Source organism: Quercus lobata, chromosome 11 (assembly GCF_001633185.2).
Source record: "Quercus lobata isolate SW786 chromosome 11, ValleyOak3.0 Primary Assembly, whole genome shotgun sequence".
In the NCBI taxonomy this organism is placed as follows: domain Eukaryota; kingdom Viridiplantae; phylum Streptophyta; class Magnoliopsida; order Fagales; family Fagaceae; genus Quercus; species Quercus lobata.
The window spans coordinates 26,784,687-26,811,943 of NC_044914.1; the positions used below are offsets into that span (position 1 = coordinate 26,784,687).

Sequence of the window (27,257 nt, forward strand, 5' to 3'; positions counted from 1 at the left end):
AACCAAATATAATGCACATAAGTTTTACCCTATCATCAAGAAATTAATGTGTTTATATTTGATGATAAACATGAAAAAATTTTAATGCCCACAATACTTATTCAATACTTATTGCTTATTCCTCTCATATGAATAATAGGTCATAGGTCCTACGCAGGACACATCATTCATGTGAGAGGATGGGCCACTACCTTTGGAGTATTAAATAATTTTTATAATCTCTTTATGTATGGTAGGACCAATCATTCATGTGAGATAGAAATGAGCAATTACTATTGAATAATTTCACTTGTGAATTAAAATGTGACAAAGCCAATCACGAGTCATTTCAACCCTTAGGAATTGTCTTATCACGTGAGAAAAACGTTTATTTTGAATAAAATCATAACAATTTTATTTTATTCCAAACTTTATAAGTTCAATGTAATAATTGAAAATTGACAAGTAAACCGCATGGTTAAATTCAGCCCTTAGAAATTGTCTTATCAAAACAGGCTGTAGTCATAAATAAACCCTTTATAAAAGTCTACTTATGGACAATGAAAAAACTCGTGTTCCAAAACAAAAACTATAAACCACGCCATGTTTTTGTGTTTTCAACGATGGCACCGATGGCTACATTCTTTCTCATGATTTTTACCAATATATAAAGTTATAAACATGGAATACAACCTTAAACTGATGTGTAAGAAACAATTAGCCATTTAACATCATGTAAAAATCAATGTAGTTTTTAACCATTAACAATTCGAACGTATAGAAGGTCATATAGTAAGACTAGAAGGAGAAAGTAGCAAATAAAATCACTAATTCGACAAGGTCGAACATGAATAGGCTCTCATAACAAGTTTTCCAGCTATGAAAGGACTAACCAAAATATAAGCACCTTTTTTTTCTTCCATGTTAAAGTCGAGAGGAATTGAGTTGATAAGAGAAAAAAGAAAAGTAGAAACAAGCTTAAAAGTTGTTTGGCCCAACAGACCATACCCATAGGCAAAAACCCTTGACGGCTACGTCAATACTATTGAACTCATGTATAATGATCTAAATATAGGGTTTATTTACTAGAAGACCCTAGGCTAATCCTATGATTAATTTGCCTTTTTTTACAAGTACATGGATCTATAACAATAGGTTGGGCCGTTGGGGTTTGGTCCTCTAGGGACATGATATATCTCTAACAACCCCCGGGCACAGGCGACGTACACTGACATAGCTAGAGCTGACATGATGGTACCCTGATGCCATGTGGTGGCTTTGCGATGATCATGTGTAGAAGCACCTAAAATAAAGGCACAGAATTTTCATATCATCCGGCCGAGAAAAGAACCCAAATCGACAATCACCACATCAAGCTTCATGTACATGGCTTGAGCCTTCTTGACACCACCTAAATTATCTAGTTCCATGACCCTCTCTTGTCCCAAACATATTGCCACACCACACATCTGCAACCGCCGTTTGAACCCTTTTTACATTTTTTGCCAACTCATTGAATTCTTACATGCAATATCCCCTGCAGCCAAAAAATTTATTATTATTCATTATCATCAGCGTAAGTTATTTATATAGCTAATTTCAAAAGAATCTCCATCTTTGCTTACTATTTCAATGAACAAAAGGCTGAGAAAACCTTTTCGATATAAAAGCTGAAATACCAAAGGGTATTTAACCTTCTTAAGGATGATTCAGTCACCCTCACCCTCTAGAACATGGAATTTATAATTCAATATAATTCATAAAATTTAAAGCTAAATTTCAACACCAAATACAATTGAAGAAGACCTAGTTATTCTACCAAAAAAGAAAAAAGACAACCTAGTTTGACCTTCAAACTTCTTTTTTTTTTTTTTTAATTTGACCTTGAAATAGAAAGAATGGATCATTGAAATAAGCAGGGGTAATCAGGACCAATACACCTAACAAATATTTGCAATCAAGCAAGATCAAATGGCCAAGATGAAAGCTTGAAGAGATTAGACAAAACAACACAAAAGTTCGACCTAATAATTTTGATTGGTGCTAATGAACATTGAGACTTTTTAGGCTAAAATTTAAGTTGTTTCTATTTTCATTGACAATGATTTATTTTCTATAGTCACTTGATTATGAAGTTTTTTATTTTTATTATGCAGTTATTTTCTGTCCTTTCTTAATGTAACTTGAAAACCCTGTTTAAAACCCCAGGATTTATTAATGTTTCGTTTTGCTTGAGTAATAATTTTTTTTTGAAATTTTCCCCCAATAGATTAGTGTTGATTTCAAGCAATCCTAAGAACTGACTCCCAAGTTTTAGGTATGTTTTTATGCTTGTTACTAACTCCAAGCAACCCTAGATGTTGATTCTTAGATTTATTCCTTTTTTGTCTATCCATAATCTCTGAGAATTTTGGTTCACTTCGCTCTGTTTCATATATCATCTTTGGAACCACAAATTTGTAGATCAACAGATTAAAGAAGTTGCAACTGGATTAGAACAAAAAAGAAACAGAGTACCTCACTTCCTCTAGGAGTTAGGAGATGAAGATATTATTGGAAAAGCCAGGAGAGCTTAAATATAACAATTTGAGAATAAAGTGTAAGGAGTGGGAATAATTGGCAGTGCGTTGTAGGAGAGAAATGCCAGTTGTAGTAATGGCCAATGCAGTTAGACTCCTAGGAATGCTCTACTGGTGTCTGAATTGCTCAAAGTTTGTCTAGTTGTTAAGTAAACAAGCTTGTATGGAAGAAGTATGACCTCATCAACAATTGGAAAGGCCATGAGTATATATATTGATGACATTTGAAGGGGTGAGTTGAGGAAAACGGATAAGGTATCAGGTCATTGCTCATACGATTGGACAGGTTTTTCATTGAAGAAATGGTGAAATTCAGTTGGAAGAGTAGAAGTTCAAATGGTCTATAATTAAGCAAATGACTCAAACATTACTTGCCTGGATACTCTGTAGTGACCATGCTAAAATAGGTGCAAGTTACAACCATCTATAATAATTGCACCTAAAAAATGAAAGAAACTTGAATGTTTTTCAACAATGAAGTTTATTAAAAACCATTTTACAGCCAGTCTCTAAGCTGTTTCAGAGATTAAAGGAAATGCTCTAAGCCTGCTAAGTGCACGGATCTTGTCAAATCTGAATCAACTCAGAGTTATATTTTCTTAATGAAGAGAACAATTCGGACTTAATAGTACAGCTGCCATAAAATCGTAAATCTCAGAAGAAAATAAATTTTAAAAGCTAACTGACCGAATAATATATCTGAGAATAAACTCTAATACCAACTATAATAAGGTAGTGTTCCTTAAAGTGAGATTTATTGACTAAAAGAGCATTGTTTAATAACTATCTGATGATTTACCAACTATAATAAACTATTATTGAAAGCAAATCTCTTTATAAAATTCAAAAAAATAAATAAGATTTTGCAAGGTGTTTGATAAATTTTCCTTGGTGGCTTAAACTATCTTGCATTTCTATATAATTCCCTAACAGAGATCAAACAACATAAAAACAAGAAACTTCACCCATTATTAGCAAACATTATAGTTATGTATATAAAATTGAAACCCAGCCTGTACATAGATAAACCGTGCCCAAAAATTGCACAATTTTTTGCAAAATCAATTTCTATAAAAATAAATGTTGATCTACACATCTTGCTTATAATATTTGTGACTCCTAGTATGTACATAAAGCTCTTCATATCTTTGCAAAGTAGCATTTAAACATGGAGTACAGAACTGTTACCACTCCAAATAGTCAGGGCAGGATAGGAAGCTCCTCTTCATTAAAGGAAAAGAAACTGACTCGCCCATACTCTACATGACAAAACCGCAAAGGAATGGCCCCACATTGCCTCTCAAGGACTTCAATATCTGCTATGGATGGTAGATCACCCCTGCAAGAGAAGGCAAGTATAAAAGATTCAAAAACTTCTTGACCAGATATGCATATCAATAAATAAGTCATAGATCTCTTTCAAAGCAACTGAAGAGAACAAGTTTTGATGGATTAATGAAATATAATACCAAATTTTACTGATCTTCTTCAACCAAAAATTACTTTTACTTTGGGGATTATTACTTAATACTTTTCAGAGATTATAAGTCTATCTTTGCAGAATGCCAATTTCCACTTAAAATTTAAATACGATTTTAAACCAAGTAATAGAAATTAAAGTGGTTGATAACCAAGGAGTAATTAAATCATTAAAATATGATTGTAAACGAAGATATAGAAATTTTCTGGGAGAACTGTTGGAGCCTTTTCAATTTCACCCTCTTTAGACGTTAATAGATATTATCTTCATACTAATTGAAAAACAAAAACAAATGTTTGATAGTCAAGAGTTGAAAAATCCTACCATAACGTAGTTATTTTTTGTCTCATATTTCAAAAATGTTACAAACAGGAATTATATGCATGTTTCACATTATACTAACACAAGTATGTGATTATAAAAGACAAAAACGCCTTCTACCCACGTTTCTAAGATTGTCAAAAAACAAAATTGGAAAACATGACATTTTAAAATATACTAATAAGTAATAAACAAAAAAAATCATACTAACTAGTACAGCATCCAAAAATTGAACAACATTTAATTTCCATAGAAACTAATAGAGAACTATTCTTTCATGCCTAGTAAATGAGTAAGTTAATACATTTCTAAAATTAAAAACAAAGTACAGAATTCCTTTTCTCCAATTGGTAAAATATGAACTTAATACCTATTCTAAAGCAAACCCCCACCTAAGTCAAAGTCTAGGGGCAGAAATCTGATTAATTACGTGACTTCATTTTATGATGGCCATCAATTTACCACAAACCTGCTCATTTTTTTGGGTTTATGACCGGTTATGAGCAAACTATACAACACTAAGCACTGACACAGACGGAGTTTATATAAAATAACATATTTGTATATACATAAGAAAAACATAAAATCTGGATGCATATGCTGTAAATCCTTTCCCAACAAATTCCTCAAGATATCAAAAACTAGAAGCTAACAATAGGATTGTTGCAATTAAATTTTTTCAGCAAAAGATAATCTGAAAAAGAAAGTGGTTTATCCTATAAAGTGCTTTAATATAAAAGCACATTTCATATGATAATAAGATAAATAACAATTTGCAATCAACCACCAATAAGAAGGTTACTCATTCTTAGGAGCTACCAAATACAATTACCTAGTTAAGCAGATCACAAAGCTTGGATCGCCCGGAGAAGATTTTCTAAACTTGCTATCTGGGAGATAGACATCAAAAACTGGCCTTGCTTCATTAATATGCATATTATTAAATGATCCAACAATGGAACTCTCATCTTCTGATTCTAAGTTTACCACTTCACTGCTTTGTGGAGAGCATTGAAGAGAAACAGATTGACAGTTACTCTTAGCACCCTTAATAGACCAAGCAATGCCATGCCGCCCAACAATGTAACCAAGAGATTTCAAGTGCCTATAAACCTCAAATAGCTCCCAAGAACCTCCACTAACCTTTGCATATATATCATTTAATGAAAGACTTGTACCATTGTCATCCAAGAGAAGCAATGCGCCTATTTCCATCAAAAACCTACAAAAGTAAGAAGTTACACTTCACAAATGATTCCATCTCAACATATAATGAAAAAGGACACAAATACATAGTTACTTCTTTTCAAAAACTTATAAAGAAATATATTTATAAAAAAAATAATTGCTTTTATCGGTTACTTACCTAATACTACCTTTCACTTACAACACTATGTATAATTTTGCAAGTGTCGCTTAAAACTATGGATAAGGTTGAAATTTCAGTTATTGAAAAGCATTGTTTGAAGTATCTCTCTGATACCTCTTTGTCCTTCAACTTTTATATAGGGTAATCCATAATCTCTTACCGAAGATACAATATGAAATTTCAAACTAATCTGCTCAAAAAAAATTCAAAAGTCATATTTTTTGGGGACAACCATATAAGTCCAGCTCTGCTTTACAATATGGAATGTTTAATTAGCAAAGGATTCTTCAGAAAATTAAGTGTCCCTCAAATAAAGATACCAAGATAAATAAGTGACAATAAAAGACACTATGAATAAAGAACAGTAAGATATATTTAGCTCTAGATTTGTAAATACTGGGTTTCATAATATCACCAAAAACAAATAATTAACTTATTCATTAATTCCTTTGAAAGAAAAACCAAGAAACAATAAGAGATAAAAAAAATCATTAAAAAAAAATGTCATTTCACATACAAAGTTTCCTCAATTGAGTAATAAATCTTGCCACTACGAACTACTCCCATCGTCCTCCACAGTTTACCCTTGTTTTCTACAACCTCAGCCATTCCCATTTCGTTAATCCAATGAGCCCTGGATTTATCTTTCCTGAAAATTGTAGCCATAACCCAAAGTTACACCGCTGTGGGGAGAGGGGTTGGGGGGAGGGGGGGGGGGGGAGAGAATATTTATAATATCATAAAGAGTCAATTTTATGAAAAATTCTATACCTAAACTGCAACTTGGATATAAACCCAGATGTAAAATGGAGTTCCTCATCATCCTCATATTTTGTATCTTGCAAATATTCCTCAGTATCACTTGATACTCCTGAAGAATTTTCCCAATCCACAGCCTCCATTATGCTACTTATCCAAAAAAAAAAAACAAAACAATAAAAAAAAATTTCACACTTATGTTAAGCCCATTTCATTACTTGAAAAAATGCATATAAAAAAACTGCAACCAAGAGTTTAGCTTTCTTAACAAACATACTCACCAAAACAGACCTTGGTACAGCCTCAAATCACTTTGAATACCAACTGTTCAACACCTTTCTTTTACTTGGTTGTTAGTGGTGGCTCTAGCTTCTTCTGTTCTGGTCTAAGGAATGAATCCTGCAATTTGAAATATGTGAAAGAAATTTATTACAAATCACAAATGGTCAGCATAATTTAATTATTAAAAAAAAAAAACTCGCGGTCGACATAATTAAAACACCACCTAGCATTAATAAAGTGGCAATGTAGACATAGGCGAACTTCACAAGATAGAGATTTCAATTATGATGCAATGGGAATAAAATTTCAAGATTTTTATACATTTGTAAGGAGTCACAACAAATTATTACTGTTACAAGGAAAGACAATATACTTATCCATTGAACGACACCTTCGTCCTAAATTCATCTTTTAGAATTCCCCAACCAAAATACAGCTAACTCTTCTGGTTCCCCAACTGAAAATTTTGAAAATGATTGGGGAACACAGCTAAAGATAAATAATTGTATCACGAATTTGTCCAATAAAAAAATACGGCAAAATACACTATTGGACCCTAAACTTTAGTCTATGAGCAATATTAGTCTCAAAAGTTTAAAGTGACTGCTTTTAGTCCCTAAAAATCTTAAAGTCATCGATTTTAGTCCCAAAAACACACTTAAAGTGATCACCTTTAATCCCTATGGAGTGATGACATCTCATTTTTTAGTTTGGTCACGTCATCTAAGGAGTAAAAGTGATCACTTTAAATTTCAAGGACTTAAATTTTCAGCTGAAACATATAACACCACATTAGCTAACCCAATGCATCTCACCAAATCACTAAGACATATCAATAGGTCACATAAAGAAGATAAATGAAAATGAAGCAAATTAAATTTTAAGCAGCAATGACAAGTTTCTCATCTTTTACAAGTAAATTATCAGCAAACAGAGCTTATAATTATTCCAAATAAAATTTTAATCGAAACCACAAAAGTTAAATGACCCAACTGGAATGAAATTCAAGGAAAATAAGGAAAACCCAGCAAATCAAAGATCTGGGTCTCACTGAAAAGGCTAAAGGGTAGGCTCTCTATGTGAGGAAATTATAACCAAAGAAAAAAAAAAAAGGGAAATCCAGTAAGAATGAAGAGAAACAGACTTACCATCGCTCGATTGGAACTGTAAACGGGTTGCAAAGGAGCTCGATAGTGATGAGTGCTCACACAGCAGTGTGTGTGTAAGAGAGACATAGACAGAGACAGAGGTTAAAAGCCTAAAACTATGGAAGAAAAGGATACGTTTCACAAGGGATACCGGTGCTAGAGATACTAGTCGCTAACCCCTGCTATGCACCTAAAAATTATTGAAAATGAAATCTAACAAATGCTTGTGTTATTTCTATATTTTAATTGAAGGCGATTTTTTATTTTTTAAAATAAAATGATTATTTTTTTAATATGAAAATGTAACATGCTAATTAGCAATTATGAAAAATGAGATTTAAATTAAGAGGCAAATATAAGTGAATGCTGCTATCCCTAACCATTGTGTGCCTTTGGCTATCCAAGATACCGCTTGACATTCAAACTGAGCTCTTACATTTATTTCTAAACTAATAGCATCTAAAGCTCACAATACAAGCATATTAAATGAGGCCGAAAGTCTTTGCTCAAAAAAAGAAAAAAAAAAAAAAAAAAAGGGAGGCCAAAAGTCTTTGCAAGTCCCACTTAACCTTGAGTTCCTAATACAAAGTCCACATGTTATTTGCTATTGCTTTTGCAATATGAAGAAACTCTTCACATTGAAGAAAGTACTCTGACAGTGAAATCAGTCTGTTTACATCTTCACATGAATAAGTAATTAAAATGACCCAAGTAATTAAATTTAATTTCAAGATTATAATTAAATTTAAGAAGATTAATCCAAAAATTTGAATCAAACCAAAAATTAGAAACATAGAAACAAACTACCAAATAAACATGATAAATAATCAAATAAACTATAAATTTAACATGATAAATCACTATTTGTACTTTAGAAAGCAAAAATTTACAAAATTAAAGTTGGCTTACTTCCTAAACTTGTTTGTATCCTAAAATAATAAAACACATACTAACAAATAAAAGAAACTGATGTCATCTTACTTCATTTAAACCAAGTTGGCATAATCAACAGAAACCCAATAAACTATCAGCAAAACAAATCTTATTCTGGGTTGGCATGAAAAGAAACAATAAATTATCCAAACAAAAACGAAGGACTTTCACAAAACAGACATAAAAAATTTAACCAAGAAGATTATAATTTCACGAAGACATTTTGTCGAACAGTTGATGGGGTTGGCCTATCTTTTAGCATATAGAAGCCTTTTGTTTCATTTAATACGTGCTCAAGATGAAATCTAACGAGAATGCTCATTTATTTCGTGCTAGTGGGTACTTGTGAAAAAAAAACCGTGATTCTCTTAAACATATTTAATTGGGTTTTGATCAACCCCAGACATGTTTATATAATATAGAAAAATTGGATTGAACAATGTAAGACTAAGATGATAAAATCAAAAAGGAAAATTGAAAAAATCAGATTGCCTTTTGCTTACCAAAGCGGTCTGCAAAGGGCGGAGACGCAAGTCACCGGGAGGAGAGGCGTGCAAATCTTCTGGAGTCCAAGCTGGCCTTTCGACAACGAAAATGGACCTCGCTCCTCCACGAACGGTGGCCAGAGAGTCAATGAATCGTCCTTAGACTTTCTGGTTGTGAATTGGAACCGCAATGTTTTCTCCTTGGATCTTTTATTTTAGTAACAACTTTTTCTTATTTGAATTTTTCTCGAAACTAGCCTTTTAAACTCTAGACGTCGCTTGAAGAGGAAATGAAATGAAATAAAAAGAATAATATTAGAATATTTTTTCGTTCTTTTATTTAAGGGTTTTAACGGAGGGGATGAAAATTTTTTTTCATTGTTTGAGAAGAGAGAATGGAATAGGTAAGAAGAAACCTTCGTTCCTCTCTATTTTTTTAAAATCTCAAATTTTCATTCTCCCAAAATTAAGAGGAATAGGAGGAAATGAAATTAGATTTAATAGTTTTTTTTACTAAAACTATCAAAATATCCTTATATATTTAATCTTTTATTTTAAAATAGGGGTCTAATAGTAATATTGTCATAAAATAATTTCATTCCATTTCTTCCATGTTACTCCCAAACAAGATTACTTATATTCCATTCATTTCCATTCATTTTCATTCATTTATTTTAAAACATCCAATTAAAGTTACTTAACTCAATTCTATTTCATTCCATTCCTTTATAATCATTCCATTTCATTCCCTTATAAACTCCCAAACGGAGCCTCAGCAGCAAGAAAGGAAGGAATGAATCTCGATCGGGTTGGTAATAGAGAAATTAGGGCCCATTTGGTACATGCATTTAAAAACTGAAAATTGTTATTTGAAAACATTTGTAAAAATATGTGTGAGTAAAAAAGTATGTGAAAATACGTGAAATATTGTTTAAAAACTAAAAATTGTTGTTTGAAAACACAAACCAAACACCCCCTATATGAGTGTTCTTAATTCAAACTCTGAACCTGATTTGCCTATCCTTGATCATCATAATCCAACTAGTAATCCTTTGACGTAAATACACTTTTGGTCTCTATATTTTGGACTATTTCTCGATTTGGTCTCTAAATTGATTTTACTTCTATGTCAGTCCTTGAAATCAGAAAATCGTTTCTATTTTGGTCTCTGCCGTCAACCCACTAACAGAAAAATCCTACGTGGCTAACAGATGACATAAGTGGCATGCTAAATGCTGACTTGGCTAATAATTTAATAATAAAAATATCATGTCAGCATCCATGTCAGCATTTAAATTAATAAAAAAATGGTAGGTCATAACAAATTAAATATTAACATTAATCTAATTAAAATATTAAAAAAACAATTAAAAACAAATATATGAATTGTTAAAAGTTATAAAATTATTATCAGTGTCTAAATTAAAAAATAATAATTTATCAATTTTAATCAAATAAAAAAGAGGAAAACAAAATTAAAAATAAAATCAATTAATATATGTGTTCATCTTGATCATGAACACATAAGAACAACAACCCAGAATATTCAAACATAAGAACAAAATAATAGAAACCCACAAACAATAGCCAACTTTTTGTAGATCTGTGTTCATCCAATAACCCACAAAAAGAATATTCAAACACAATAACAAGAACAAAAGAATGTAGAGATGTGGCTTCGCCATGGGGACTGACTTAGGCTTCACAACACCCACAAACCCACTACCTGAGGCTTCACAACACCCACTACCTGAGGTTTCGCCGTTAGAAACAATCTGGGCTTCGCCATGAGGACCGATCTGGGCTTTGCACTTGAGGCTTCGCCATGGGGACCATCACTACAACATAACACACCGATCCTTTGCAACCACCACCACCACCTGTTTGGGGTTTCACAGCAACCCAACACACCCACAAATCCATAATCCACAAATCCAAAACCCACCACCCCAAACCGATCCTTCACAACCACCACCACCACCATCGGTCTTGGGTTTCATTACAGCACAACACACCCATAAATCCACAACCCACAAATCCATAACCCACAAATCCAAACCAACCCACCACCTCAAATCGATCCTTCGCAACCACCACCACCACCACCGGTCTTGGGTTTCACTGCAGCACAACACATCCATAAATCCACAACCCATGAATCCAAACTGACCCACCACCCCAAACCGATCCTTCGCCTCCACTGATCCATAAAACTCCATGGTTGAGCTTGAGAACTTAATCCACAAAACCCCATTTCAAAGCATTCAATCGGCTGGGAGAGTTTATCAAAAAAAAAAAAAAGAATCAACTGGGGAGAAAGATCAAAGAGAGGGAGAATGTGAATCGGCAGAGAGATCAAAAAGTTAATAATTTAACTTTTTTAATTTTAATTTAGAAACTGATAATAATTTAATAACTTTTAACAATTCAGATATTTGTTTTTAATTGTTTTTTTTAATATTTTAATTAGATTAATGTTTATTTTTAATTTGTTTTGAACTAGCATTTTTTATTAATCTAAATGCTAACATGGATGCTAACGTGGTATTTTTATTATTAAATTATTAGCCACATTAGCATTTAACATGCCACTTGTGCCCTTTGTTAGCCACATAGGATTTTTCTGTTAGTGGGTTGACGGCAAGGATCAAAATAAAAACGATTTTCTAATTTCGGAGACTAACCTAGGAGCAAAATCAATTTAGGGACTAAATCAAGAAATGGCCCAAAATGTAGGGACCAAAAGTGTATTTATGCCTAATCCTTTTTAAGTACATCCCACTCAAAGTCACGTGCCACCCCCCACCCCTCTTCTCCAACTCTAGTCCACACTCCTATACGTGGAGGTGGAGATATAACAAATTCCGCTATCTCTTATAACAAATTGAATCCCAGATCTCTTATTCAACCATTAGAGACTTTTCCAGTTGAGCTAACTGAAACCCATAAAAATCACACATTTTAAAGAAAGAAAGATGCGAATTACTAGTTGTATTATGCAAGCTTAATGATAAAGTGATTCTATATATGATAAAGTGGCTAAATTAATTAATAAATAATACTCGCAATAATTTTTTTTTTTTTTCAAATAACTATAAAAATATTAAACATGTAAGACTACGCTAAAAAGTAATTTAGTTAGATTGCCCATTTTTTTTTTTTTTTAAATTCTAATATTTATTAACTATTTTTTTTTTTTTTATATATAGGATTTTCTTTTTTTAATGTAGCCTATGATAATGAAGGCTTTGTATCATTAGGCCACGACGCAACGCCCCACAAATTACAAATTTACATCACTATCATGTTGATTTATTATTTGAAGTCATAGATTTGCAACTTCAAGAGCTTAATAATCGTTTTTTAGAGGCGACTACTGAGTTGCTACTTTGTATGGCTTGCTTGAATCCAAGTGATTTGTTTCTGGCTTTTGATATAAAAAAATATGACCCATCTTGCAAAGTTCTATCTATCTGTTTTTTTTGAGATAGATGTATTGGCACTTGATAATCAGCTTTACCCTTACATTGTTGATATGCGCTCCAATGACGAGTTTTTTGAGCTTAAAGGAATTGGGGACCTTGCTAGAAAGATGGTGGAGACAAATAAGGATGTTATATATCCATTAGTATATTTGCTTGTGAAGTTAGTTCTGACCCTTCCTGTTGTGATTGCAACAGTGGAAAAAAGTTTTTCAACAATGAAATATATCAAGAATGAACTGCGCAATCAAATGGGGGATCTGAATAATTGTTTGACTGCGTACATTGATAAAGATATAACTTATAAGATTGATAATGAATCTATCATACAACGGTTTCAAAATATGAAACCTTGTAGAAAACAATTGTAGAATTTCATTTTTTTTTTTTTTTTGGTGATATTGATATATTCAAGTCTCTTTTGTTTTAGATTTTATACAACTTGTGTTTCTTATTGGCCCCCCAGACAAAAATCTTGGAGCCACCCTGCTTTACATAATATGCAGAATAAAAAGACTAGGAAGTAGGGATACATGACCATGAAGCTAGATATAAGCAAGGCATATGATAGGGTAGAATGAGTTTTTCTTGAAAAGTTAATGGTGAGAATGGGTGTGGGCATAAGCACCCATAATTGTGTATTTGTGTTTCCCCAAATCTATGGGAAGTACACCATGGCCTAGGGTGAACCATGGCGAAGGGTGTAAATAGAGTCGCTACCTAAATTATATCTAGGAACTATAATTATAGCGTCATTGTGGAAGGACCGATCTTTACAAGAGCATGTGTCCGGAGTTTAGGTATGAAGATGGGAAGGTGTTAGGCACCCAACCTTAGTCACCCCATTTGTCGGCCTCCACTCATTATATTCCAAATCCTAATCCCATCAAAGGGTCCTCTAACATGTTATTCTAAATTCACACACATTAACATACGTCTAACATCTAAACATGGCTTATGTCCCACACTCATCCATAGCATAAAACCCTATCATTTATTTAATATATATCCAAGGGCAGCAAGCACATCATAAAACAATATCACCAATCAAGAGAATTAATCAAGCATATTCATCATGTTTATTAATCAATAAAGTTCATCATGTTCATCAACCAAATCAAATGCATCTTCATGTAATTATGCATGGCTTACCTCACTGCACCATAACACCTTAGCACCTATGCATCAATGCATGTTCAAGTTTTCGTGAATGTTCATGTGGTTAATCAAAACATAAACCCTAATTGTTAATTTATTAATCCAAGCATGTGAAACATGTTATTCTACTAACCTTAGACCTAAACATGTGAAAGCTAGACTCAACAAGACCTAAACAGAGAATTAAAACAAAACAAAACAAACAAAGTTGCAAGAACCCTAAATTTGAGTTTTTGGGCATGAGTATGCATACGTATACATAAAGCATACGGACACATACATGCCCAGAAACACAGTTTTAAAGCAACAAACAAAATAGCAATTTAACAAACCCTAGCATACTTCTAATACACAACTAAACAACCTAAACTAGCAACAAAGATATCAAAGATAAACAAAATGAAAATCTATTCCTAAACATGTATTGGATCTAACAACAAATAAGAGCAACACTTAACATATCAAAACATGTTCATCAATATATCCAATTATTCAACTCTGCAATCAAAATATGGTGAGCTACAACAAACTTAAACCAAACAAAACAAATCATATTTCTAAGCATGTATAACATATAAATCAATTAAGAACAACAAGAACACAAGTTATAAAAGATCCAAATCAAGAAAAAGCCATGAAGAGAGACACACATTGCTTATGGAATACAATTTGGTGGATATTTTAACTGGTCCCTCAATGCCTACACAACAAGATTGAATGATAATCAAGAAAATCAAATATATTAATAGTCCATTAGTAATCATAACTTAAAAATTAAAAGATGTTCTTGAAAACTTTAGAAAGAATCTTTGAAAAACATTTCTTGGAATGAGATAGATAGTTTCCACCCTAATGAGTGATAGAAAGAGGTTTTGAAGAGCCAAAAACGTGCTTAGTGGTTGTGAGTGCAAAATATCTAGAGATGAGAGTGTTCTTGGATGAGTTTAGGTCAAAAATCAACTCTCTCTAGCCAGGGTTTGAGTTTGGAGGCATAAGGTTGTATTTATATGTTTAAACTAGGATTTTTGTGGCCTTTTAGACGTCTTTGGATGTTCTCAAGAGTCTAGGGGCCGACTCACATCAAAGAATGATGTTTTGGCCCCCTAAGGCTAATGTTCTAGAATCCAGAAAAATGGCATATGCACGTATGATCGAGGCATGTGTACACACAGTGACGATTTTAAGAATTTTTTTTAGGATGGTCACTAAGAAATTTAAATTACCACAATATTTTTATTGGTACGATTTTTTAAATAAAAATGAAATGAAGTTTTTTTTTTTATTGAATAGGTTGAACGAGTTACAAATTTTATTATTTTGTTTTATAATAGGCTTTTTGTTGAATAATTTTTTCACTTGTTATTGTTTGGTCTTGTCTTGATTTTATTTGGTTTATATTTGTTGTTATTTGAGCTAATATTTATTGTTGTTATTTAAGCTTTAAAAAAAACAGTGATTAAGAATTATGTTTGGCGGCAAAATTAATTTTGGAGTATTGCTATGTCCATAACATTTTTACAATAAATCTTATGCAAAAAACTGTTATTGGTGAGTAAAAAAATAATATTAGTATTTGGCCTAAATTAGAATCAATAACAACTAACTACATTAGATTTGTTATAAAATTATTGTAAAAATGTTGTGAATGTAGTAGCGCTAGTCTTATTTTTGTTAAACTCAAATTTTTATAATTCTCAAGTTAGGGTGTTCAAAATTTTTTTAGGGTAGTCACAATAGGTTAGTTTAGCACATAATAGTTTTTTGGCAAGTGTATATATACATTTTTTTGCAAGTCACGGTGATCCTATGACCACCCTAGCTTGCATGTAGAGCTGCCATTGTGTATGCAAGCATGATTCATGCATACCCATGCTCTCCAAAAACTCTAATTTCGACTGCTTAATTGACCCAAATTCAAACAGTCATAACGTACTTAATTTAAGTCCAAATTAGGCAAATTTTGTATTCAAATTAAAGCCTAGGATGTCTACTTTCTAAAGAAACAAACCTCACTAAAAAATGCTTTGTGGATCAAAAGTTATGGGTAAAATAGTGAGAAAATGTTATTTTTCAGCATCGTTTTTAAAGTGACTTGAGCACTTTTGAGTTGTAATTACTTCCAAACTATCAAAATAACTTTAATTACCTTTTGTAGACATGTAAAGCTCATTATTGGGACCGAGGTTTAAGTTTATTAACTGGGTATAAAATGAGGAGTTTACAATGGGTTTTTCATGAAAGGTTAAGTTTATTAACTGGGTATAAAATGAGGAGTTTACAATGGGTTTTTCATGAAAGGTAGATATGTTTGACCATGGAATGCATCAGCATAGTATGATATTCTGTACTTGTCAATGGCGAACCACCGGGATTTATTCAACCTACCAAAGGAATCAGGCTCCTTTGCCCCCTATTTATTTTTGATATGTTCTGAGGGACTTAATGGACTACTTCAAAAAGCTATCAACTGTGGTGATTTAAAAGGTTTTTCCTTATGCAGAAAATGGTCCACAGATTTCACATCTTTTCTTTGCCAACGGTAGTCTTATTTTCTGTAGGGCTAAGATGGGGGGACATTCAAACCATTTGAGCAATTTTAACCTTGGTGCCTAGTTTAATAAAAAGGAAGAAGCTTGGCGTGATTTTTTTTCCTCTCAGAGAGAGAGAGAGAGAGAGAGAGAGATTTAATTTTTCCATTAATTGAAGGAGGTGAGGAGATATGAAATGTTTGGAGAATAAACGGAAAGGCAAAGAATAAAAAGAGAGGAAGATAGAGCAATGTATAGGTACACCAAAATAACTAAGGAAGACAAAAGATTCATTTTGACTTACCCAAAACAAAGCACAAGCACAAGTGAATCAATTTTTTTTTTTAATTGAGAAACAAAACACTCACAAGAAAGAGAGTTAATCAAGTTCTAAGAGCATTCACATTAAAAATGCTAAAAAAATTTCTTTAGCACCTAAAAAAGCTACTTTATGGAAAGGTGAGAAGCAATTGACCGAAGCCGCAGCAAATGAACCATAGTTGGGGTGCACTAATGCCAGTGCAGTGAAGTGATCGAAGATTGAATTTGAAACCGATTTGCATACCGTAGCCTAATATATGTATTATGATTTTTAAAATTTTGATACAAGGCAAAATGGCATCGTTTAACTAGGTTTAAAAAATAGATAGTGATAAAACATTACCATTTTAGGCTAAATTGACAAATTTTAGTCCCATATAAATACCCTCTTTTCTCTAAAGTCCGTGGAACTCTCTTTTTGCAAAGATGGATAAAATTATCCACCTCTGCAAAAAGCTTTTTAATTCAAAATTGTATTAATACTCACTCTCTCTCTCTCTCTCTCGGCCTCCATATTCCATAAAAATCCAGTCTCCAAAATTAAAACCAACAAGAAATACAATTTGAACCCAGTGAAACTAAAACTAATTGACCCGTTTTTCATGCTTTAAAAGGAGGGTGTGACAAGTTATAAATACATAAACAAATACAAATGCTTCATTTGGTTGGAATTGTGGAAGAGTTGGGAGAATAAAAGAGCTTATGTTTTTCCACCACAAATGATGAAATTATCATTTATATGGTTAAGAAAAATTGGAAAATGTAAAAAAGTAGCTTATATGGAATTCTCCCTTTGTTTTGAGCGATTTCTCTCAAAACTAATTTAGAGAGAAGCTTTGTCTATATATAAACTATAAAAAGTAATTGAGTAAAATTTGATATAAAAAAAATATGTAATAACATAATGCAATTGACTAAAATTATATATCATGCAAAAAAAAAAATAATAATAATTAATTTTAACTGGTGGGTGGCTACTAGCTACTACGTGGAAACATAGATAAGACCTAAATACCAAAAAGGACAAAGTTTTGAACAGGACAATCGATTGTCCTGCCATACGAATATCGTGCAGCAATGCAAAATTGAACTCCTTTTTTCATGTATCAAGATGAAACATTGATGCTAATAAAAACATAGATACCATAGAAATGACATATATCCTAGAATTCAAATAGTTCCAAGTCTCCTAAATAACATATTAATAGAAGAAACCAAACTAAGAACCACTACAATACTAGTCTAATTTTAATATCCTTCCTGACTGTCAATTTGCATAAAGGATCCGTAAAGAAAAGGAAAGAACCAATAATTAGATAAAATTGTTCACAATAAAACAAATAACTTCTTGAAAATAAAGATAAATGTATATACTAGAGGCTTTTAAATTTAAATATAGTAATAAATACATTAAACAAAAAGTGTTTCCCAATATCATAATAGTATGTGAACAAAAAAATGATAATGAATTCGAGAGAGCTAAATGATTAATAAACTAACCAATTAGAGAAATTTAGGAAAAATCTATAAGAACTTCAAATTGATCTGAGCAAGGTTATAAAGAGAACACAGAAATATAGGAGAAAATTTGGCTACAAACTTTAATGTAGTCTAAAGCTATCATGAATACATGAATACATATTTTGAAAATCTGATTATTGGATTAACTGCATGTCTTTATATTTTTACACGTTTCAAATTTCGTGTAAATCAGATGTTATTTAATATTCAATCTATAAACTTAATTTTTATGCATAATTTTAAACTAAAAAGCTTAAAATTTAAATATTTAATTGATAACATAATTAATGATCTTTGATCCTGCAAGCATAGATAAATATAAAAGGAAAATGTAATCTAATTATGAATTTATCAAAATTCAGATCTAATAAAAAATATATTAAAAAAAATTGTAACCTTAGTAGATATTCAAGTTTGTAGCCAAACATTGTTTTAAATATAATGTTGTTATTTCCAAACTCGTATCCCAAATGAGCCATAGCCATAGTACAATTTACAATTTCTAGGAAATCAAAGCCAATTTTCAACTTATACATGCATAGAAAATTGGATCTAATGAAACCATTAATGTTTATTACATATCCAACATCTCAGCTTTACAAGGGACACTGTTAATTTTGGAGTACTTAATTGATCTAATGAACAAACTAGTAGGGAAAGTCTTAGGAATAAACATGTTCAAGGCAGGTATGTAATTGGTCAGTGGGTAATGGAAAAGATTTTCTAGATAAGCGTGGGTGCACTGTACAAAGAGATATCATCAGTGTGCCCGGCACTGTGGCACAGTACTGATAATGCAAGAGTAATCAAACTCATCAATTAAAATCCACACTAGACGTGCGCATTTATATTTAACTAGCTAAAAACGGTAAAGCTACCACCAGTTTTACCTTTAAAAAAAACTTACAAACTATGTTATTGATATCATATCAAAAGCATAAAAAAATAAATTTCATTAGTTTTGCCTTTTGTAATTAAAAGTACACTAGTTTATAAGGCTAATTTAGTGAAATTAACAATTTATAATAATTTAAATTAGTAATAGAACCACAACTAGCATATTTTAATTTTAGCTAACTCCTTCAAAATTATTTTCTTTTTTCTTCCCAACAAGGTAGCCTAAACAAGTAAATCACTCAACAGAGCGATTAAAAATAAATAAAGAGGAAATAAAAAAAGAAGAACTTGTTTCTTTCTGGAGAGGAGCTCGTTCTTTTTTCTTGAACCTGTTATGACCAACAAAATTATAAATTATCATAATTTCAATTATCAAAAGGCTAACACAATTTGTATTGATGAATAATTAAAGGAATCACAAACTTAAACTTCGGAGATAAAGATACAAAGTAATAAAAAAATTTCATTACTAGTATCGAAAATACAAATATATATAAATCAAAGTTAAAGTTCTAACCTCGTTAGTGCAATTGGTGCAAAAATCCAAAGGGCACCTCAGTTAAATACTTAGTAAAATAATGATCTTTATCTTCAACTTCAACGGTTCAACCCAAGTTTCATGGTAAGTTCTTATTAAGGCATCAAGAACTTTGGCACATATGCCAGGAAACCATTTGTTTATTTGACGATCCCCAACTTCATGCATGCCATACCATTATTCAAAAAATCAAATTTAAGTAGTGACAAACATATATAATAATGGATAAAACTAAAAAAATAAAGAAAAAAAGTGAGAACAAAGCAAAGAGATTATCATACATGTTTCTTAAGAAAATATTGGACATTTGTTATGTACGATTTTGAGTCCCATCAGTTTATAGGGGCATATTGAGTTGAAGAATCAAATATAACTTGCATGGATCCTCTCGTGTCTCTTTTGGTAGAAGTTGAGGAAATAGATGAACCAGAAAGCTACTTTGTGAGTGTTTTATTTTTATCTTTTATTTTTTTTGTATGTATTAAATTTTTTTTTTCTATCTAATATAAAATTATAATTATTTTTTTTCAAATGTTTGACCAATTCTTAAACTATGTCGATGAATCAATATTTGTTATAAATGAAGAACTGGTTGGCTTCATCTTAACAATTGGTAAGATGTTCCTTGAACTAGGGCGGATAATTGTTGGATACCACTAAAACAATTAATTTATAAGGAATTTAATGCGCCATGTTAGAATCTCTCCTTTTTGGCACATCGGATTCCATTTGATGGCGTTTCCAGTTATAATGACAGTGATTTGTAAGTCGGAATTAATTGTGATGTTCGTCACCTTAGACAGATGGTAGCTTCTTTAATAATGAAATTCTTCCCAAGAATGAGCAACTACTCTGCTTTTGTGTTGATGCAAATAAACCTGTTCTTCTCTCCGGTCTATTTTAATCACTCTCAAATGCATTCTACATATCAATTTCTCCATCGTTCTTTAACTTAGAAAATCGTATCAAATTTATTGATATTTTAAGCAGATATAATCATTGGACGGAGAAATTGATTGTATCAACTTATTGATCATATCAATTTATTGATCGTATCAATTTGATGACTATATTCTCTTAACACCTCAATAAATTTAATACGATCTTCTGAGTTGAAGAACATTGGATGAAAAAATTGATATGTAAAATGCATTTGAGAGTGATTAAGACAGATCAAAGAAAAGAATAGGTTTATTTGCATCGACACAAAAGTAGTAGTGGCTCATTCTTGAAAATAATTTCATTATTAAAGAAGCTACCATCCGTCTAAGGTGGCGGATATTACAATTAATTCTTACTTCCAAATCACTATCACGATAACCAGCAATGCCATCAAATGAAATACAAATATGCCAAAAAGGTGAGATTTTAACATGGTGCATTTAATCCCCTAAAAATTGATTGTTTTGGTGGTATTCAACAATTATCTGCCCTAGTTCAAGGAACATCTTACCAACTAGTAAGACAAAGGCAACCAGATTTTCATTTTCAATAACAAATATTGATTTATTGACATAGTTTAAGAATTAATTGACTGTTTGAAAAAAAAAAATTATAACTTTATATTAGATAGAAGATAAATAAAAAATTAATACATACGAATAAAATAATAAAGAAAGATAAAATAAAACACTCACAAAATAGCCTTCTAGTTTATCTATTTTTTCAGCTTCTACCAAAGGAGACATAGAGGAACAAGCACACCTAGAGACATGGATAACTGAAAGGCTTTCTACTTTTTCTTTTCTCTGTTATCAAGGTTCTGCTTTTCACTCTTTTCTTGTACTTTTTACTCATCTTCACCTCATTAAAGCTCCACAACAACTCATATCTGCACCTCCTCTTCAATTGTAGTTATAGGAATCAAATTTGATGACAACAGAAACAATGCAACTAAGAGTTAATGAACTGCCTTGATACTGAAGAAAGCACACCTAGAGAGGTTTTATTAAAAAAGCTGAGGTACGGTGGTTCAACTATGAGAATAAGCCTAAATAGCTAAAGCAAATATCTGTGTGGAATTCTAAAACACTTTTGATCCAGCTGTTACGTTGCATATAAATCGACTGATGAACTTTTGAGCAAATTATTTAAATGAAATTTTTTTTTAAACCCAATTATGATGTGGCCTATGGTGGATATCACATTTTGGCCTCACTTGATAAATGGTTAAATTACTTCCAGAACTAAAAATTAAACTAAATATTCATGTTTACACGTACAATTACTTGAAGGTCCTACTCCTATCTGTTTGATAACAAGAAAAATTCACAAGTCATGTTAATGGTGTTAGCTACATAATTAATATCAAATGAGTTACATATTATATATCTTCAAAGGACTCCATCTTTCAAATATTTAAATTAAGGCAGAAATACTATTTTCGACCCTCCATTTTCACCTCATTTTCACTTTGATCCCTACTTTTTATTTTACTGCATTTAATGCCTAAAATAAAAAACATGTTCCATTTTAGTCCCTACTGTGACCTCACTAACGGAAATCGTCTACGGGGAAAATGGAGTATACAGTTGGCACACTAAATGCTGACTTGGACATTAAAATAATAATAATAATAATAATAATTTTATTTGACAATGCCACATCAGCATCTAAATTTTAAAAATTAATTTGTCAAATTTTAACTAAAAAAAACAGAATTAAATACAAAAAAATTACATGAATTAAGATCTAAGTTTATTTTGAACAAAAACAATAATAACACAATCCCAAATTTAAGAACACAAAATTAAAAACCAAAAATCACAAACCCAGAATATAAGAACACAATATTAAACTTCAGATCCACATTAGATTAAACATGAACGCATTAGAATTCATGCCAACAATCTTGACAAACCCAGATAAAATTGATAAATTAAACATGAACACATTAAACATTTGAGCAAGAACACAAACCCGGAAAATTTAAAACCCAGGAAATTAACATCAGATCTACAATTCTTAATTCTTAGTACATGAATATTACCATTTACCATCTCAATGTTTTCCAAGATTCTTTTCACAATATCAATTAACCCAAATCTCTCGTGCTAGCCATTCAAAACACAGTCATTCTCATTGATTGATTTTTTGGGATTTCTTATTTTCAAGCAAAAAATGTGGATAACATGTAAGGAATGGCATCTGAACTTACAGCTTCCTATAAAGTAAAAATAATAATCAACCCCATGAAAAAAATAGAAACTTTATCAAATATGAAAGAGCAAAAACAAGAACTTCAATGATGAGAAAGCAAATAAGAAACAAGATAGGAATATGAGATGGAAAGGAAACGAACCAGCTCGACCCATTGACGAGAATCATCTGTCCACTCAAAAGCAGAGTCTTCGAGGAGCTCTAATTTCAGAACCGAGTATACCTTCAGAAATGCTGACTTCAGATCCACCATTGACACCCCCACAAAGAGCTTTCACAGAGAGAGAGAGTGTCAAAGAAAGAGAAAGAAAGACTGAGGAAGAACAGACAAGAACAAAACCCAGAAAATTCAAAACCCAAAAACATCTAATGTGCGATGAGAGAAAAAACCCAGATTGAGCAGAAAAATAAAAACCAGATCGTTATTTTGAACGAACCCAATAAAAACCCACACTTCTTCAATCGCCAAAACCAATTTGAAACCCAGAACCCGACCACCACAGCTCTTAAATCACTCCCCCCATTTGCCCACATGTCGCCGCCAGCCATGCCGCGACAGCAACCGATCTCAACATCTCTCTCTAACCCAGATCAAACCGACTCAGCCTCTCTCTTTCTAACCCATATCAAACCCATCAAACCAAGACTTCCACTCTCCTCATCTTCTTCTTTTTCCTCAGATGCACACAAACACACCCACACACAAACACATCTACACAGAAAATTCAACACAGAGATACACTTGCTTAAAAAAAAAAAAAAAAAAACAGATACACAAACACACCCACACACAAACAAACCCAAACGGAAAAACAAAAAAGAGATAGATCGGTGCTTATCGGAACGATCGGAGCTCGTGGGTATGGATCTTGCCTGATCGGAGCTAGAGAGATCGGTGCTTGTGGATCGGAGCTAGGGAGAACTGAGCTGTGGATCGGTGCTTGTGATCGGAGCTGTGGATCGGTGCTTGTGACCGAGAGGGAGAGAGATGGGTTAGAGAGATAGACCGAGAGGGAGAGAGTGGGTACAGAGAGAGAGAGAGAGAGAGAGAAGAGAGAGAGCAACAAATCAGAAAATATGGTAGAGAGAGAGAGAAAGAGCAACAAAGAGCGTATAAAAATGGGTAAAATTGGTTAGTTGAGATAAATAATAAAATAATTGAGGAAATTATTTGTAAAAATAACGGTGTAAAATAAAAAAAATAGATTTTGTGTTTAAAATAAATAGAATCTTTTAGATGAATTGGCGTTAATGCTTGATGTTTTGGTGTCATGTGAGGGGTTTTATTTTGGATTTATTTATGTTTAATTAAGAGCAAGGTCAGTGATGTCAGTATGTCACTGTCCATGCCAGTCTTTTTCCATTTTACACGAAAATGGTTGATTCTTTTCTTTATGATTCATAAAGAGCAAGTAGTCCTTTTATTAAAATAATGAAGAAAGGTACCAGAGTAAAAAAGAGGTTCTGAGACATTTCAGGGCTACTAAAACTAGCCTGACACCCAAGACAAAGACAGGCGCAGAAACATCAAATCATCTATCCTCTCAAACACAAATTTTGCCCGTTGGTTTTCCACTAAAGCCTCAACTCCGTGCACGGAGAAAAAAATCTTTACGCAGGAAAGCTCAAGGTATGGTAGCACTCTCCGTGTAGTAGAAGAAAACCTTTAAGCATTAATGTTAGAATTTCAATATCATACTCCTGTTTTGAAGATTTGTGGATTGAATGTGCCCATAATTTATGAAATGGTACGGTTAAGGATGTCTTAGAACTTTTTTTTTAATTAACTATTTAAAAAAATTTATACTACTTTTATAAGTAATATAAAATATATATTAATTAACTATTTTAAGAAATTTTTAAACCATTTTTATGGGAAACATAATTTTTTTTTAATAAAAAGTTTCTAAAAGCATTTCTTAAATCAATACTCCTAAGACATCCATTAACAAAATCCTTTACATATTCTAATTACGTTTGTTATTCTAGTGACAACATTAATATATCATTAGGGCATCCGTTAACAAAATTCTTTATAAATTCTAATTTCATTTGTTATTCTTGGGACAATACTAATATATCATTATTAGTTCATCACAAGTTCATGTTTTATGTTTTCTTTTCTAATTATGTTTCCTCAGATCTCCCAATTCTTTTTCCAAATTTAAAGCCTCCTAGATTTGGTTTACTGGCTTTTTGTGGTCCATCACTTTCAAATAGGGTTATAAATGAACCGAGCTATTTATGAACAGCTTGAGCTCGACTTGGGAAAAAGCTTGTTTTATGTTTGATTTTTTAGAAAACAAGCAAAGTTCAACCCTTAAGTTTAGGCTTGATTGCCTCTCAGGAAAAAAAAAATTAGGCTTGATTATTAAATGAGCCAAGCTTAAACATAATGATATGTTCGTGAACAAGCTCATGAATATGAGTCTCGATTTAATTTTATATAATATAATATTTTTATATGTATACTTGTCTAAATATATATATATATATATAAACTTGAAATTAGATTGTATAAGTTTTTCAATAGGTTCATAAAATCTTCTTTGGTGATGAACTCGAGTTCGACTCCAAGGCTGTAAATGAGCTAAGTCGAGTATTAAATGTTCAGGCTTGTTCATTTAAATTTTTTTTTTTTTTTTTTTGAACACGAGCCGAGCTCGTGATTATTATCAAACAAGATTTTATGTTCAAACTTTGCTTATTTTCTTGTCAAGCAAGCTTGAACTTGTTTACGACCTACTTGATAAACTTTTTTTTCCTATATAGTGTGAAACAATAACTAAAATGTTTTACCTTTTCATAATTTTATGAATTTTGACTATGAATAGACAATTTATATCATTAATAAGCTACATACAATAGTTTAATATCATATGAACCTATTGACAAACTTATACAATCCAATTTCAAGTCTATATAAAATTGTGGTGGCGTTAGCCCAACAACCCTGGGCTGTTTGGGCCCAAACCCCAATTTATTAGTATTCTAGATTGGTTTAGCCCACAATGGGAGATCCCAGAAGTGGGTTGTACTGTGATGGACGATATCCTAGTTCTACTTTGGTAATGGGCTACTTTAAATTCAGCCTAGTCGAGAAGGTTTTCAAACAGCCAAGCTCCCTTTCTAAGGTCTGAGTAGGACTTCTTTGTTCCCAAGACTATGTTCTCACTTTTCTCTCGTGCGTGTCTCTCCTAATTTTTGTTCTAACTTTCAATTCTTACCCCTCCCTTCCAATTTATACCCTTGTTTTAGTAGGTCTACCTTCATGAGGGAATATTTTGCCTGATAGTGGGTCCCTCCACCCACGGAGTTTGGGTGGCTTCTTAGGTCTTGTTCACAATTTTATCATGCCTTATCATATATCAGAGATAGTCCCTAATGTCTTGTCATTTAAGTGACACTTTAGTAAATTGTGCTCAACGCAGAATCTTGTGTTCGGTGGGCGGATTCCCCTAATGCATTACTTTATATTCTCAGCTTATATGGACATTTGTTGGAATATTTTGTTGAGATAGGGTCCTCTACCTAGGACATTTCATTATCCACTAGGCTAGGATGGGCCTATTTTGGGCCGAGACAACCCTGAGTGGGCCGAAATTGTTTTGGGGATGGGTTGACCCTTTTTTGCCCACCCACAAATATATTTTTATACAAGTATGCATATAAAAATATTATATTATATATAGTTAAATTGAGCCTGTAAATATATATATATATATATATATATATATATATAATATTAGATTGATGTTTGCAACTAAATGTGGTATTACATGCATCAAATACATGTATCCACCCTCTTATATGAGGTGGTGGACCCCACACTTTATCCCATTCATGATAGATTTTCTCTTGCAAATGTGGTGGATTCATAAACAGGATATGATAGGCAGGCTTAATAAACATAATGGAAGTCTTCTTCTGTTAAATGCATTTCATTTATGTCAATTTCCTTTAGTTATAGAGTAGAACAAGAACCCCTCGCCCGGGGGGGGGGGGGTAATAATGATAATATCAAAGAAGAGGAGAGAAGGACAGCACATCAGCGACAATAAGGGCCCACGATGGGATATGGGGATGGTTCCCCAAGTCTTACAAAAGGAGGCCCAACGGGCCCAATTGTGAGCCACTCTAGAGCAAAAAGAATATTTGAATAACAAGGGAGAAAATTTCCTATAGCTGCAATAATGGTTTGAAACTCCCAATCCAAATGAAGACTTAAATCATTAATGCAGTCTATTATAATTTTTGCATCTCCTTTGAAGTGAACATACTTGTAGACGAGGAGAGCAGCTGAGGATACAACAAGCAG

General features: G+C 32.2%; 1 protein-coding gene and 1 long non-coding RNA gene across 4 annotated transcripts; both read right to left on the bottom strand.

Moving 5' to 3' along the window:
* Positions 1–992: 992 nt before the first annotated feature.
* Positions 993–9,633, bottom strand: LOC115969589 (tRNA-splicing endonuclease subunit Sen54-like). 3 transcript variants are annotated; one of them, XM_031089273.1, is made up of 7 exons: positions 9,354–9,633; positions 6,769–6,886; positions 6,500–6,634; positions 6,246–6,377; positions 5,192–5,581; positions 3,747–3,897; positions 993–1,516 (listed from the first exon to the last, which is right to left on the bottom strand). In XM_031089273.1, the coding sequence occupies exons 3-6, from the start codon at positions 6,628–6,630 to the stop codon at positions 3,759–3,761; spliced, it is 792 nt and encodes a 263-aa protein (XP_030945133.1). In that variant the 5' UTR covers positions 6,631–6,634; positions 6,769–6,886; positions 9,354–9,633; the 3' UTR covers positions 993–1,516; positions 3,747–3,758. The 3 variants fall into 3 exon arrangements, with proteins under 3 accessions (XP_030945133.1, XP_030945135.1, XP_030945134.1); XM_031089275.1 differs by lacking the exon at positions 993–1,516 and having other exon boundaries at positions 3,534–3,897; positions 6,500–6,599; XM_031089274.1 differs by lacking the exons at positions 993–1,516; positions 9,354–9,633 and adding an exon at positions 7,918–8,085 and having other exon boundaries at positions 3,534–3,897.
* A 10,123-nt stretch (positions 9,634–19,756) lies between these two features.
* Positions 19,757–23,860, bottom strand: LOC115969130. The gene is made up of 2 exons (XR_004086874.1): positions 23,082–23,860; positions 19,757–19,938 (listed from the first exon to the last, which is right to left on the bottom strand). It is a non-coding gene; the product is annotated as an uncharacterized LOC115969130 (long non-coding RNA).
* Positions 23,861–27,257: the final 3,397 nt, after the last annotated feature.

Bases quoted from the DNA above. Each gene is read 5' to 3' on its own strand.
- LOC115969589 (XM_031089273.1), bottom strand. From the start codon at position 6,630: ATGGAGGCTGTGGATTGGGAAAATTCTTCAGGAGTATCAAGTGATACT. The intron at 6,378-6,499 runs GTATAGAATTTT...TACAATTTTCAG, and splicing joins ATATCCAAGTTGCAGTTTAG to GAAAGATAAATCCAGGGCTC. The intron at 3,898-5,191 runs GTAATTGTATTT...CTTCTCTTGCAG, and splicing joins TTTGTGATCTGCTTAACTAG to GGGTGATCTACCATCCATAG.